Genomic DNA, 16,243 nt, shown 5'->3' on the forward strand with positions numbered 1-16,243 from the left:
TTATTCGTAATAACTTCGTATAGCATACATTATACGAAGTTATACGAATATATATATTTCTGTATCATAAGTTTTCTATAAATTTCTCTGCTTACATTGAGTAATCCTGGCGCACTGGTAATTTCACTATGCTCATTACACCAGGGATGGTTTATCGGTGGGGAAACTCTAAGTACTGGCTTCTCCAATGGAAAATTCGACGACAGAGAAACCATAATAGCCATTCGTCTTTCGCCAGCTTGAAATTCCACCTGATAGTCCACATTTTCTCTGAGTTCTATCACACTGCAAGACATTTATTACATTATACTTCCCGCAGACATTTGCGGTCAATAAAGATACTGACGAAGTCTACAAGACTAACTGTGACCTTGAGCCAGCATTAATCTTAATGTTATTAGCTCAGTTGTCTTACACCCGTTACAAATATTCATTTAAACGTCATTTGCGAAATGTAAGACAATGACGCAAATGCCATTTCCAGGAAAAAAAATCTTGGAAACGATCGCTCGTCATAATGGGAGGAACTCGTCACCATTTCCGATTGCGTCGGGAAAGCACAGCGCTACGAGAATAAACGAGCAATCTGATTGTTTTCGCGATATAGGTAGCCATTCGTAGGGCAACATCGAGCATAATATCGACGATAATGTGGTTCAAGTGAGGTTAATAAGAGAGGTTACAACGTCAATGGGTGAGAGGGGAAGGGAAGGGGAGGGAAGAGGAAGAGCTCCTGCAACGACGACGAGAATTCACCCTTACTTGTCGTTAAAGATTTTCAGAGTGTCGATTTGCCGTTTGCGTTTGACCGCGATATTCTCGATTTCCCCACGGAATATTCGCGATATCATTTAAGTGCCTGGATTTCCGATAGATCTCTCATCCGCTTGATCGTCGTTCCTGTCAACGCGACCATCCAGCAGAACAGCTGTTTTAACCTCGTCACACTTCACGTAGGACAGAAGGGTCCAAGCAAGGAGAGAATACGGAGCTCGCTTCAGTTCGGTTACTAGTTGCGCTTGTCAAACGGCGCCACTGTCACCTTCTCACGCCAGAGCACAGAAATAGTGGGAAAGGGAGAGAAAGAGAGAGAGAGAGAAAAAATAAAGAGATTAGAAAGAGAGGAGGAAATTAATGAGAGAAAAGTCAGGGAAAGAAAGAGTTGACTAAAGAGAGAAGTCACAGAAAAAGAAAGAGAAATCAGAGAAAGAGAGAGAGAGAGAGAGAGAGAGAAAGGGTAACAAGGAGAAAAAGAAAAAAAGAGAAATTAGAAAGAGAGAAGAAAGTTAATGAAGGAAAAGTCAGAGAAAGATCAGAGAAGGAAAACACAAACAAAAGGAGAGAGAGAAGACAATAACAGAAGCTAAAGAGAGAAAGAGAGAGAGAGAGAGAGATTTTGTCAGCTAAGTACTATCGCCTACTTCGTATTTATGAGAGTGAAAAATAGGAATCAGCAAGAGAGAGAAAAAGAGAAAGAAAGAGAGAGAGAGAACATTCAGTCACTTTCTTCAAGGCGACCTTCAAGGCCTCCTAATTCGAAGGTGGAGTTCTCTATGTTTATGAAACGTCCACATTGAACTACATTGCCGCATTTCTCGATTCTCCGTAGATAACATTTTATATATTTTATATATATTGATTTCACGCTACATTCGGAGCATTGCTCAGCATTGTTATAAGGACTCATACGTCAAGATGGTGTTAGACAGGGGATGTAATTTATTTATCCGCGATTGTCATTCCAATGTTGACAATACGTACCAGAAAAAAAATAACATGATATATCGCTTTTATAATATATAAAAAAGATTCTCTGACGTGAAAATTGCGCCTTTTCGGAATTTTGCAGAACAATTAGATTATTCAGTAGATTAATTTTTCTTGAGAGGGACACATCGGATTTGAAAACTATTAGACCTCTCTTCTTTGTTGGCGCAAGAAGGACTGTCTGTCCCGACGGGCTTTATGAGCAAACAGGATTCATTCTATAGTTAGATGTAAGTGTCTCCCTAAGCGAGCGCTTACAACAGCTTACGTACAGCTTTGTTTTCCCCAGAAATTCGCAGTGAGCCGAAAATAAACGCGGAACCGGCGTGACGCTGGGAACAGACGTTTCCCTTTGACGCGATCGTAGTGCTTAGAAGACTCAGGAATCGCATTATGTCGTCCCTCGTGCAGATAGACGGCAGTTTGGGTGAGGGTGTAAGTATATATGAAATAGAAAATCCTCTAAATATCATTTTCCTTAAAATTAAACACATGTACTATTTTAAATATAATACACATGTTTTTATCTTGAAAAAAAGAAACTTCAAAGTATTTTATTATCTATATGTCTTGGATTTAATATTATGATATATCTTATCTTCTGAAATATTTCATATAATATTTATGTTACATCAATTGAACATCAATTACAACAGCTGCATCTTTCACTATCTCTTTCTCTTATTATAGATGTATTTATATTTTAGATAACAAGCAATACTACAAAATATTTTATTCTATGTATCATTTAAATTTGTTTAATGTTATGATATGTCTTCTGAAATATTTTTTATAGTATCTGTGTTGCATCTGTCAATATTGACAGCTACATCTTTCATTTTCTCTTTTTAACATAATAGATATGTTATATCTAATATATCTTATAAAGAGCGAGCAGTGCTCTGAAGTATAATTTTATTATCTATATATCTTTTGGATTGTTTGACATTACAATATGTCTTGTCCTTTGAAGCACTCTTATAGTATTTAATTTATCTTTCTATGTTGTGACAGCTACATTTTTTACTCTCTTTTCTCCTTTTCACATTTTATAAATTATTGCCTCTTAAAAAAAATATGATATCTATAATACACAATAATCTTAATTCTTCTTTGAAGGGTGGACAAGTGTTACGAATTGCTCTCAGCTTGAGCACGCTCTATGGTATTCCCATTGAAATCGAGAATATACGTGCTGGAAGGCCCAAGCCTGGTCTCGCGGCACAACATTTGAAAGGTAATCCAAAAACAGAATTCAATGTTTTATATTCGATTGTGTGAGGTGAAAAATTCTGTTATTATAGGTATGGAACTTGTTAAGGAGAAATTTTGTTATTATAGGTGTAGAACTTGTTAAGGAGATGTGTAATGCCCAAGTCAGAGGTGGATACATAGGATCGACACGTTTGGAATTTCGTCCGGGTTCATTAAACAAAATCAAGAAAACGTTTGTAGCGGACACGAAAACTGCTGGATGCATTTGCTTATTGGCGCAAGTAGCACTGCCATGTGCTCTCTTCTTTCCATGTAATGATACGATCACGCTCATCTTTAAGGGTGGAACGAACGTTCCTATGGGGCCACACATAGAATATCTTACAGAAGTGTTCAAACCATTGCTGAACAAATTCGGAGCAGATTTTGATTTCGTAGTTGTGAAGAGGTATATGCACTCAATTTATTGTACCTGTTATTAAATTTACGGCTATATTCTATTTATACTAAAATTAATGATAAATGGAGGGGATATTATCCGAAGGGAGGAGGCGAGGTTCATTTACGCATAAAACCGATCAGTAGCTTAAACGCGGTTACCTTAATTGATCTGGGGAATCCTCGGGGAATAACAGGATGGTCTTATGTGGCTGGATCAGTTCACATAAATGTATGTATCACTTCGATTAAAGCTACAAATGAATTCTCCTAGTAAATTTTGAATTAATTATAGTATATGTTTCATAGGAGGCGCATACAATGGCCAATGATGCCAAAGCAATTTTAACAAATAAATTAGTGAAAAGTAATATTCGAGTACCACCAATTACGATCGAAGCTTACAGGGAAGACAGAGCAATGGCTGTTGGAAACGGCTCTGGAATTAAGTAAGAAACTATTATATTAAAATTTTTTTTCTAAGATTTGTTCTTTTTAGTTGAACTTCTTGCTGAACTATTTTTTTCTTTTTTTTCCTTCAACATGAAAAGAAAAAAAACAAAGATAAATTGTGCAAAAAATTCAGTTAAAAGAAGGTCTTTTATTTCATTAGATACAGATAAAAAAATTGATGACAGAAATGTAAAAATAAAATTAATATTAGTATAGTGTGTAACACCAGCACGGGATGCGTTCTCGGCGGTTCCGGATTAGGTTCCGGAAGACAAGAAGGATCGCCGGCAGGTGAAATAGCAGCTAACGAGATTTTAAAGCCATTTTTGGCAGGAGCGTGTGTTGACGAACACACGCAGGATCAGGTAAGCGTAGCTAGTTTGAAGAGATATCTTAACTTTTTCAAATTAATCAAATTAATGCGTTATTTATTGCAGATGATAATTTTAATGGCACTGGCGAAAGGTACTTCGCAGATCAAAGTTGGAGATAAGAAGCTCACTTGTCACACGGAAACTGCTATGCAGGTTGCAGAGATAATGTTGGGTAAACGCGGACTTCGCTTCAACTTATCAAAAAGTGCCGAAGATGGGGACACTTCGTCTTACATCTTGGAATGTCAGGGATGTGGGTTGATTAATGATAATGTGGTTAAACAATGAACATATGATGTTTTATATTTATATTTGCACACGTGTTTCGACGTAAGTATTATGTCGATCAATTGGCTTTCATATTTGTTATCATTAAGTAAATTGCAATGTCGATATTCACATTCACACATACTTTCAAGAAAATTTTGTAAGAACATTGAAGTCGTTTTAAGTAATACAGTTCATTAACAAACATCATTATATATACAGTGTGCTATGGTTTTCTGTGTGTTAAATCATGATTATTTGTTTAATGTACTGTATCCTAAAATTAACACAATCAAGCAAAAAGTTTTTAAATGATTACAAGCTTATCTCGCATAAAAAACACTTTTGTTACATACACACGCTACTATACATACAGAATAATGTAACATGTACTGAAAGTGCGTTCTGATTTTGAAATGAGCCATTTACACACATTCGTCATTTATGATTTTAGAGGAATTGTAAGGCAACAACATTATTCTTGTTTCGATCTAAAAAACGGTTCAATTGCCCGTAGGAACTCCTTCTCGAAGATTTCGCATGAGAAACGATTTACAGATGACCTAAAAAACCGAAAAATCGATATATAAAAAAATCCTTATTTCATAATATTAAAGAATTATAAAATATTCTTGATCTTACCTGGCTGCAATTCTGATAGCATTTCGAACCTTTGGAGGCATTTGTATGATGGACGCTATTACTTTGGCATATTCCATCTCATCTTCTGCTAAAAAACCATTTACACTACCCATTCGTGTTTCTATGATGTCTGCTCTAAAATTCGAATATTTTTTTTAAGTACTTTTTATTAGAAAATTTTACAAGCCAATTCCATGGCTGAGCTGTCGGCTTTCGTGAACGCAATTTTATTGAATTAAATAGAAATTATAATCAATTAGTAATTTTAACAAATGAGTCTTATATGTCTGACATTCAATTCTGGTTTGTTATTAATGTTTAAGCATTAAAGCAACAATGTAAGCTTCAAGTAAAAAATTGACAAATCACAATCGAAGGATATGAGGAAAATTATTGATTATGATTGATCAATTTATGGCTTGAAGCTTAAGTTTTATGCCGTAAAATCTCAAAGCTTAAATTTTACGTCTTAAAATCTCATAGATGTCGCTTAAGAGAAAGGTTGTCGCGAACCTGCAGTCACGACAAAGTTGTACCGCGCTTGACAGTGCGATCACAAATACTGAGTCAAGTACCTCGGACCACCAGAAGAATGAGCCACCATAATTAATCCCGCCGCCATGCACTCCACGATGCCGATACCAAAATGTTCATTCCACATTGTATGTAGACCAATCGTTCCTTTTTGTATCTCGGACACAAGTTCCGAGTATGGTACATTCAACTTGAACTCGACGTTTTTGTCTAAAGCCAAGTGTTTAGCCAAATCTTGCATATCCTTAACACGTCTTTCATCCTCGGCGTCTCGACAGGAACCAATACAGACTAACTTGACCTAAATAGCACAAACAAGTTTAGAGAATACATCTGGAGGCTATTGAGATAAATTATCAGCTCACCTTTTCCCAGACTTCCTCCTTAAGAATAGATCTTAGCTCGAACATCGCCCTCAACATGAGTGGATGATTTTTCTCCGGCCTGAATTGCGCGATAGCAATTATGCGTATGCATTTATTCTTTTCCTCATCGCTGAGAAGTGGCAGTCCAATCAGATGCTCCACACTACATGGGGGATACACTCGATGCGTCTTCAGTGGACATTTCCAGATAGTATTGATATGCTCTTCGGTCCACGAGGAATTTACAATCACAATGTCGGCGCAACTACCAACCAATCCGTACAACTGAAATGTTCTATTGTGGAATAACTGTTTAAAAAAACTCGTTTACTTTTTCCTCACAAAACAATTATTCGAATTTGTATACTTACATATGCGAATAATTTATAATAAAGGAATTTCCCTCCTGAAAGCAATGGATTTCTGGCGATGATCCTTCGATTGTTGTATGCGGCAATTCTCCTGTAGACGTACTTCAACATATCAGTCGAAATAGTGGGATAATGTGTATATGATCCGACTAGGCAACCACCGATGTATTTAAATAATGGATATGTAAACGCGTAACCCATCGTGTCGATGTATATGTCTGCGATTTGTACAAGTATTGTATAATTATGTATTATTTGTATCTACTTTTATGTATTTTTGTCAATAGAAATTATAAAAAATAGTACAAATATATTTAAACCATAACAAGAATACATTTTTTTGTGAGGAACATGTGAATCTTTGGAACTCATTGAAGTTTCCTGTTATTTATTTTCTTTAAGAATTGGAACATTTGAACTTAGTATAAATATAATACAATAATTAGTCTACACGAATACAACAAAAGAACGAAAAATAAAATTATTCCAAACCATTATACTATTTAAAAATTAAGAAAATGTCCCAAAGTCACCAGAATCTATATGTTCTAGTTACAAGTTAAACAACCTATTACATCACCTGGTGTAAGATTGTTTAACGCTTCGATGCCCAGATAGACGGATCCCAAGCTTTGTCCCAGAAGTGTGAAATAAGGATATGTAGAAGCCTCCACCCATTTTCGCCCATGCAAATAGACGAATTCGATATTTGGTTGCAATTTCATGTTAAATGTCTTTTCAGTTTGGCTGAGAATCTTTTCAGGGTCTGCATCAAGATCGCCAGTATATATAGCTATGTGTATGTCAGGATATCTGGAAGTGTTCAATATATAAAATAAGAAATACAGTGGGTTTCCATTTGGTTAAATTTCTAGTTGACATCATTCTATCTTTCTTGACATTCAGTGAATAACATAGAATGATACTTGTTTTGATTTGTGTCACCAAATGATAAGCATCTATGTGAATAACAGTGCAACAAATCTCAGCTTTGATGAACAGATCATAAGTGCTTTTGATATCAAACACCCTAATATGAATTTTACAAAAATGTTACTTTGGCACATACTTGGTCTGTATAGCATGAACCGCAGCCCAAAGTACTCTCTCGCCTCCTCCACCTGCATTGCAGTATGGATGAAAAATACCGACAACTGTTCCAGTCTGTTGTCTCTCCTCACGCTTCTTTGAGTAAAACTTTCTCCATTTTATCAATAGAATTGGCAAAAGGACAAGTATACAGAATATTTTACATAGAGCGATTAACAACAGCATGTTTACGAATAGGATTATGGGTGTCCTATAAAGATAAAATTGAATTAAATATATAATAGACATATTTATCGATAGATATACTTTATCATAAAGATCATAAAGATACAATTTCTTGCTCGATATTATAGAATATCACTACATAAGCAAGACTTTTACAAATATAATATAAAGCTGGTTAAATTATATGGCAGTCGGTACAAATGTTGCAATTGAGAATAGTCATTCATTCCTTAAAACAAATAATTTCATGTAACGAGAGATAAAAATTTAATTATTCTAAGATAACAATGAATAAAAAATAGACGACAAAACTACAAATAGTTGCAAAAAAATTAATTAATATAAAACATACAAGGCTTTTACAAATATAATTTGAAACTAATTAAATCAATATAAATTTTGAAACTAAGCGCAAAATTCTTCACATCGAATAAGAGTCTATTTTCAATAAGGTACAATAAAAAAAAACGGATAATTAGTCAAAAAATTCTTAACGCTAATTACAATTACACACCATGCAGAAGATTGCATTAACGAAGATTGCTAGCAAGCGATATCTCTTACATTAAGAAGTAAAAAATCATGTTCGCGACCACTTGCAGATTTGCACGTGGTATCGTTTGCCGAATTTGCCAGAACTTGTCAACGTATAATGTAACTTCGTGGCGGTCGTCAAACGGATGATCCCTCATGAGCGAGGAATTAACCTTACAATAGTCACAACCACACTTATGTCGCGCGAGAACTAAACTAACCTCACTAACACGCGAGAATATATATCTCTCCTCTTTCTTTCACCTTAATATACATCGATGAACGCAAGTAAATATTTATCTTTATGAGGAAATATTCGATCTTCCATCGATAATTGATAAATAACGTTATTTTGCTTGTGAAAAATATATGAAGGAGAAAAAAAGAAATAGATATCAATAAAATAAAGTGCGAAGAAGTGCAACTTTTATTGCATTCGAATAATTGTTAAATCAAGATTAAAATTCATAATTTTTACTGATGTAAAAGAATAATAATTAAATTTTCATGATAATGAAATAATACTGTGTTCTTATAATTCTTTTATTTTTTCAATATTTAATATTTATTTCTTAATTATCCTATATTTTTTAATACATTCTTCCATATCTCGCACATTAATTAATTTATATATCTAGACTATTAATTCGCTTTTATTACTTTCGTATTACATTATTCTTCCCGTCTTTGCAACAAATTGTTATACTATATAATCTTTAACGTTTAAAATCCTTTAAGCGTATAATCCGAGGACAGCGGTCAGCTGTCTGACCTGTCAATTTACTTCAAACAGTCAGCTGGAAATGTAGGGATTACTGAAAAGCTCGCATCACATACTGTGCTCCGTTGCTTGCATTGTGCGTCACGTGTGCATTCTTCTTGCGCGCGTGTGCACTCATGCGCACGTCGCGTCATCGGTGGTCGGTCATCATGCCGTCACATATACTGTGGTGCCGTCGTGCGTCGTCGCCTCGCGTCACATCGCGCGTCTAAAGTTGCCGTCTTGTTCTACCTTGTTCGTATCTCCGTTCGTCGCGTCACCGTCACCGTTCCTCCATCCGCGCAGCCGATTAATCCACGCGACCGTTCTGTTCTCGCCCGTTGATACGAGATAGTCATCCTCACGCTCAGCGTACAACGCGCTCATTCCGCTTCCGAAGAGATTCTTCCGTGTGGCGAACATTTAGGGTTAGAAACCTCGCGCGAGTAATCTTAGCAGCGAACAGTGAACCGAGAAACACCTGTCCGCGTTGTGTGTGTTCTCTTATATATCGCACGCGGATCTTCGCCAATGTACGCGTGGAGATGCTGAGGCGGTAGATTGGCATGATTCGTTTTAACACATCCGAGCTGCGTCTAGTTATAAAAGAGAATGGCGATGAAGAGAGTGGAATCGGTGGAGTGTCAAACCCTAGATTCAGACAGTGACCCCATAGATACAGATGATGGTACGTCGAACCGCCTCTCTCTGGATTTCAGAAATCACCTCTCTTATTATTATTCTCCCAGATAGTTTTCCAATTCTCTAAGGTCCGATTTTTTATTATCTGATTAACTTGTGATTTAGACTTAACCTCTTAATGTAAAAGTGATAACCTGATAATATAAAAGTTGTATTGTTTTGCTAGCTGTGATGTTTTTCTAGCTATGATCAAGCACTAAATTAATGTATAAAAGTGTTCAAGTTTAAAAATAAGATTATTAAAAAACATCATTTCAAGTATCATTTTATTCTTGATGTTTAATGTTAAATAAGAATAAAATGATACTTAGAGACATTCGGTGCCTCTAAAAGTAGCCTAATATAAGCACGTAATGTATAAGGTCTGTCACTACAATGTTTGGTCATTGCAATGGAATGCATTTATTCTCACTCAAGTACTCCCCAGATATTATTTTATTCTTGTTTAATATTCAGTAAATAACAAGAATAAAATGATATCTGGTGGCAGTAGAGTAGGAATCTGAACATATCCATGGACTACAGTAAACTTTCTATTTTACTTTCGCCAAACTTTAAATATATTTGCTTTTTCACTTTAAATATAACAATATACTGTCGCAATGTTTATCTGAAATTATTTTATCCTTGTTGTTTATCAAATATTAAACGAAGATGATGCTTGCTGAGCATCAAGTGGAACACACCCTAAGTTCATTCACAAAGAATAAGGTAAGACAAATTCTGTTAAAAATGTGACATTATTATTAAAGAACTTTTTATATAGGAGTTTTTAATATATATTAACGCAGTGCAATTGATTCTATTTCACTATTGGTAGATATTCTTAAACAAAAGAAAATTCTAAATTATAGAAAAATATTTCATGATACAGAAAGCTATTCTTCAATGATAGGTTTGTTTCTTTGTAGTTAAACTAATGTACACTCATATTTAAAATAAAAAAGATGCATATTTGAAGTTTGGCGAAAGATAGAAAGTTTTAGTCCCATTTTCGCAATATATGATTACCTAAAGATTAAAGGTTATCAAGAAATTTATGAATGAATTTCATTGATGAATCTATTGGTAACTTTTAATCTTTACGTAACCACATATTGTGAAAACGAACCTTAGTGGGAGCTTTCCAAGGCTATGTTCAGAAATTTCATCCAGCTGCATCTATCATTTTATCGTTTGTTTAACATTCAGAACCACAAGGATAAAGTGATATCTGGGTGCATTCGGTTTCTGAACGTGAGAGATACGTATCAATACAGAAGATATTCTGTTTTTTTTCTTTCATCGAATATTGAACAAAGACAAAATGACTTCTGTGTTGATATGTTTTTTTTTTTAAAAACTCCCATTGCAATTCAATGCAGCAACAACAAGAACAGGGTCAGTAGTTCAAGATATATATGAATCGTTTAGCGCGTTAAACAATTGAAGATAATGTCTACTTTTAAATATGAGTAAACGATCCAAACCTTTGTCTCGTGTCTTAAAACTCTTAGCTTGTGATAACAGATAACAAAGAAAACAAATTCTATCATTTGCATAAAAATTTGTTTGTTTTATTAGCAAAGAAATTAAGTACATTGACAATAAATGTCCCTCTTAGAATATTCCGTTATAATTTTCCTTTATTATTAATCTTGTAACTTTTAAAACATTTGGTCTTTAAAATTAACATTCCGTGATGCAAATTTAGCATTTGCATTTTTGCTCGTCAAATCATTGAGTTTTATATGCGATCGTTATCATGCATGAACGATCTAAAAATTTATTATCTTTAACATGATAAAAGTCTTCAGTCAATTTAGTTTTTCTACAATTTTAATATTAATACTCGTTTTTTTTTAATTCAAATACATTGCTTAATTTAAATAAAAAATATTATTCCAATACTCTCTGAAATTTTGTTTTGAATCACTAATATTCTTTCGCGCACAAGTATTATTAAGTGACATTATATTGTTTAATTAAATTTACTTGCAGAGAGGATCGATGCTGGAGATATCAAGGCACAAAATCGTTCTTCACAGAAAAGGTGAGTGAGATACTCATCTTTATGAATATTTTTTTATTTGAATTAAAATTTAAGAGGCAAATGTTTCTATAGAATGTTTCTATATAGAATGTCCCAGACTTGTACATCCTTTTTAAAATGAAGAGAAATAATTTTTATAACAAAAATTTTAATAAATAAATCAGATACGTTCGAATAATGATATTTTCAACTTTCAGTTCCGACCGGAAATGAGGTGTTTCTAGACCGGATGTTGAATTTTTTATCACAACAGAGTTTAATTTTTTATTTAGTTTCAAGATTATTTTAAGATCAATGAAAGCACTTCCAGAAGAAATATTTAAAATAAATGTTTCTTATTTTCATATGTAATCCGAATCTGCAATAAAAAGTACATATTTAAAAAATTCAACATTTTGTCTGGATAGTCCATTTCCGGAACCGGAAGTTTAAAATATTCGATAAAGTGTACCCGATTTATCGAAATTTTTGAGATTTTAATCATTTTGCTTTATTTAAAAAGGGTGGGAGATTAATCAAGTCAAAAACCTTGAAGTAAATAGAGCGTTGAACCAATGAATCATGCAGAAGGATTTCGACATTGACTTCAGTTTTTGTTGCATGTTTTGTTGCAAGAGCAAATGTCGTTTAAAAACTAAAAGCGTAATAATAATGTCCTTGTAACTTGAAAGAGATCTCCAATTTTGTTATCATTTTGTTATCTTATCTGCAGCTAGACTTCTCCAAGCACTGCATCATATAATACATTTGCACTCAAAAATGAATTAATTGCGCTCGGTTTAATCGAAAACACCACAGTTCTAACGTCACTTAGGGCGACAGGACATGTAGCGCGATTGTTTGCGTTATCACAATTATCGACATCATGGTAAAAATTATTTCGTCGAACAAGGTTCAATTAAGTTTATTTTAAATATCTATGTCACGTATTACTTCACTATGATATCAGTAAGAAAATAGTCATTTGATAGTTCAGATCAATAATTTTCTAAAAGTTAATATCAAAAATATCAACATTTCTTATTCGCTAAAAAAATCAAGCAAATAAATTATTATGAAAATAAAGAAAATGATGAAAAACTAAATATTTTATCAATGTAAAGAACATAATTATTAAACTGTCAAGAAATTTTAGAATCTTTTACATTAACAAATACAATATAAATCTAAAAAATAGGTTTGATCAAAAATGACTGCTCAATACTTTTGATTTAAGCATAATACTCTGATTTTAACGAATCTCCAATCTCTTGCGTTTAAAGAATTTTTCGAAATCAAATCTGAATTAATACAAATAAAAATACACTGATATTGACTCGATATTTTTGATCATTTGTAACGCGGTAGTTGAATTCTTTTGTTAGGCAACATAATTTACAAGCACAATCTCGAGAATGTGATACTGTTTGATAACATAGTTGCGAATCTACAGCGTCGTGTTGTAACCGGAGGACCGATCGAATATCGAAATTGGAGTCTTGCAGATCGTCGTATTTGATCCGGAACCGATCAGAGCGCAACATGGATGTATTAACAGGTGTTTCATCGATCTCCGTGTTATCGAGTGCCCGGAGCAATATCAGTGTATGTTCGAATCCGTCTGAGATATGTTACTTCATTATGAAACCTTATTATTAGTTATATACGTCTCAATGAGAATCAGATGTAGTTCAATTAACGAGAAGCAAAAGCGATTGTAGCGGGCAGGGAAAATTTTGTCAGATCTAAATTTATGGAAACAGTAGTATGTGTATCTGAAGTGATTCATAGAAGAGGAAATTTTTCGAGTGATACGTAGCGAAATGGCACGAAATTCTAAGAATGCGTGGAAATACAATGTATTAATTGAGACATCCGCCTCTGGGTAAGTTATATAATTGTTAACGTACACTCGGAAAAAAACGATGATAATTATAAAAGTGACAATAAATAAATTTTAAATGTAAAATTAATATGTTCGGAACAAAAGTTCGTAGCGCTACTTCATTTCATGTTTTTTTAAATTGTTTTTTTAAAATTGTTTATTATATGTTTGATAAAGCAAATTTTCAAGAAATTCATTTTTTTAATTATGGCACGTTGATTTTTGACAGAATTATGAGCAATCAAAATAAAAAAGCTCCTTTTATTTATTTACGCAGTAACAAAAAAATCTTAAAACATTTTTTTATAAAAACATTTTATAGCAAAAATTTTAAGCTTTCACGTTAAAAAGTCGAAAATTTTCGCAAGTTTTTTTTTATACATGGCCTATAAATTGAAATAAAAATTTTCTATTTTGCTTCTAGCTCATAGTTTTTTATAAAACTTATCGAACTCAAAAAACATATGTGATTTTTAGAAAGTAAAGATTTTAAACTATAAAATTTTTTAAATTTAAATTTTGTTCATTTTGAACAAAGTTACACCAACTTGGATTTTGAAGTTGCGTTTCGAATTTTGTTTCAATTCAATATATAATTGAATAAACTTATATACAATAATAATAGATTTTTTGTTACAATAACTGTAAAATAATTTATTCAACTATCTAGAGAGAAAAAAGAGAGAGAAAGAGAGAGAAAGAGAGAGATTAAATTCATGATTTTTTATTATATAAATACTGTATAAATAACTATATTTTTAATGCTATAATATTTTATATATTGCCAAAAAAATATAATTTTTTCTCTGCAGTTATCATTTCTATTGATAATCAAACTCGGATGACATTAAAATCACAGTTTTAAATAAAAATCGAGTATTATTAAATTTTAAATATGTACATGTCTATGAAATTAATAAATATAAATAATTAATAAATATAAATCATGAAATTAGTATCGTATTACTAATTTCTTACTCATAATCACTTAAATTTTAACAGGCACGCAAATTTCCATAAGCGCCGACTTTAATAATATCTCGTCGATGGCAAAACTATTTAGTTGAGGAATTTTTTTAACAAATCAAATATTTTGTTTATATAATAAAAATTTAATTTTGCAAAATAATTTCTTTGTTTTATAAATAACAAAAATATTTGTTTTACCAATTGAACAATTTTGTTCATATAAAATTATAATTTTATTTGGTATATTTAACCAAAAATTTTTGTTTGGTATATTTCAAATTTTTGTTGCTACAGTAAAATTTTGATTCGTACAACATAACATTTTTCCTAGTGTAGAAGAGCTATCTATAATAAATAGCAACAAATTATTATAAATAATGACGAATATATAATTCATTAAAGTGTAATTGTTGTTTTCTAATTGAGAAATAAAATCCATATATTAAAACGGAAAATATTTACTCAACCTGATACTCTATCAGTATGTCTGTGCTGAGTGTAAGAATAAATTTTAATTTTTCCAAGGATTCTCATTCTCAATCAACTCGTCCATTTAAGTGAATCACGTTCTATTCTTGTCATTAATTTCCTATAATTATCTCCGTAACATTTTTTTGTCCGCCAGTAACAATTCATCTCTTTTGTTCAGAGATGAATTCCGAGAGACATGACCGGCAAAATTGGATTAATGTTCGCGACCATTCTTACTTTATTAAACGCGAGCGTGTGTACATTGTGATTCCCAGCGACTCATGATAAACAACGATCATGACATTAAATTATATGCAGTTTAATAACTGTTAAGCGAGATCACGCGCCTGAAGCGAATGCAATAACATTGTTGTTAAGATGTACATATATTGGCTGGATATGAATCAATTAATAATGCTGAAAATTGTGATCTTTTGAAGGAAGATATCATTTCGTTCGATAGAATTTGTAGCAAGAAAAGGTTAACTTCAAATTAATTGGATAATTTGCAGATAATAACATTTTTTCGATATTTATTGAAACGTATTGTATTTAAATCTTCTTAATTACTCCATTTCGCGAGAAGTATTTATCATGCATATACGGCAAAAATAATGTTATATTAATAGCATCTTAGTCTTTAATTGAAAATAATTTTGTCAAGTTGTTAATAATATTATTGAAATAAATACATCATATTTAAATGTTAACCTTATTAATGTTTACCTTATTTACTGTTATTGAATTAACAAGATTATTTTCAATTAAATTGATGTTGATAAATACAACATCATTTTGTCTTTCGTGTATATGTGCAATCTTTAAGGTTTAATAACCGAGATACTCTTATCATGTACTTAAAATGCAGTAACTTGAAAATTAATTTAATTATAACTTATATAAAATATGTCTTATATAAACAACTTTTCGAGTCAGATGAAATATTAATTCTTGCTTCATTCGTTATGCTTAAAATGCAATAGATACTTGATATTACTAGCCAGAGACACTTTGTGAGTTCAAAAATTCAAAAATGTATTTATCCTTTGGATCTCTCTCTCTCTCTCTCTCTCTCTCTCTCTCTCTCTCTCTCTCTCTCTCTCTCTCTCTCTCTCTCTCTCTCTCTCTCTCTCTCTCTCTCTCTCTCTCTCTCTCTCTCTCTCTCTCTCTCTACTACTCTCTACTACTCTCTACTCTCTACTCTACTACT

The 16,243-nt window shown here is 32.6% G+C and overlaps 4 protein-coding genes across 4 annotated transcripts in view; 2 read left to right on the top strand and 2 right to left on the bottom strand.

Annotated features, from left to right (window-relative positions):
* Positions 1-851, bottom strand: part of LOC105620059 (vacuolar protein sorting-associated protein 37A) — a 3,292-nt gene extending 2,441 nt beyond the window's left edge. Inside the window, exons 1-2 of the mRNA XM_012201568.1 lie at positions 763-851; positions 96-285 (exon numbers count right to left, since the gene is read on the bottom strand). Coding sequence (XP_012056958.1) covers positions 96-285; positions 763-851 — 279 coding nt within the window. The remainder of the gene's footprint in view (positions 1-95; positions 286-762) is intronic.
* Positions 852-2,160: 1,309 nt separating this feature from the next.
* On the top strand, positions 2,161-4,535 carry LOC105620060 (RNA 3'-terminal phosphate cyclase). The gene is made up of 7 exons (XM_012201569.1): positions 2,161-2,202; positions 2,887-3,004; positions 3,109-3,430; positions 3,511-3,652; positions 3,730-3,869; positions 4,085-4,238; positions 4,311-4,535. Exons 1-7 carry the CDS (start codon positions 2,161-2,163, stop codon positions 4,533-4,535), a joined length of 1,143 nt encoding a protein of 380 aa, XP_012056959.1.
* A 454-nt stretch (positions 4,536-4,989) lies between these two features.
* On the bottom strand, positions 4,990-8,285 carry LOC105620062 (GDP-Man:Man(3)GlcNAc(2)-PP-Dol alpha-1,2-mannosyltransferase). Its single transcript, XM_012201572.1, has 8 exons — positions 8,266-8,285; positions 7,496-7,726; positions 7,007-7,239; positions 6,427-6,644; positions 6,056-6,340; positions 5,732-5,991; positions 5,157-5,291; positions 4,990-5,077 (listed from the first exon to the last, which is right to left on the bottom strand). The coding sequence occupies exons 1-8, from the start codon at positions 8,283-8,285 to the stop codon at positions 4,990-4,992; spliced, it is 1,470 nt and encodes a 489-aa protein (XP_012056962.1).
* Positions 8,286-9,607: 1,322 nt separating this feature from the next.
* Positions 9,608-16,243, top strand: part of LOC105620061 (copper-transporting ATPase 1) — a 22,993-nt gene continuing 16,357 nt past the window's right edge. Inside the window, exons 1-2 of the mRNA XM_012201570.1 lie at positions 9,608-9,683; positions 11,678-11,729. Coding sequence (XP_012056960.1) covers positions 9,608-9,683; positions 11,678-11,729 — 128 coding nt within the window. The remainder of the gene's footprint in view (positions 9,684-11,677; positions 11,730-16,243) is intronic.

Source organism: Atta cephalotes (assembly GCF_000143395.1).
Source record: "Atta cephalotes unplaced genomic scaffold scaffold00024, whole genome shotgun sequence".
In the NCBI taxonomy this organism is placed as follows: domain Eukaryota; kingdom Metazoa; phylum Arthropoda; class Insecta; order Hymenoptera; family Formicidae; genus Atta; species Atta cephalotes.

Coding starts and splice junctions, on each gene's coding strand:
- LOC105620060 (XM_012201569.1), top strand. CDS start 2,161: ATGTCGTCCCTCGTGCAGATAGACGGCAGTTTGGGTGAGGGT. Junction 3,431..3,510: donor GATTTCGTAGTTGTGAAGAG/GTATATGCACTC, acceptor TGATAAATGGAG/GGGATATTATCCGAAGGGAG. Junction 4,239..4,310: donor ACGAACACACGCAGGATCAG/GTAAGCGTAGCT, acceptor TATTTATTGCAG/ATGATAATTTTAATGGCACT.
- LOC105620062 (XM_012201572.1), bottom strand. CDS start 8,285: ATGATTTTTTACTTCTTAAT. Junction 7,727..8,265: donor ATGATTTTTTACTTCTTAAT/GTAAGAGATATC, acceptor TTATCTTTATAG/GACACCCATAATCCTATTCG. Junction 5,078..5,156: donor GCTATCAGAATTGCAGCCAG/GTAAGATCAAGA, acceptor TCGGTTTTTTAG/GTCATCTGTAAATCGTTTCT.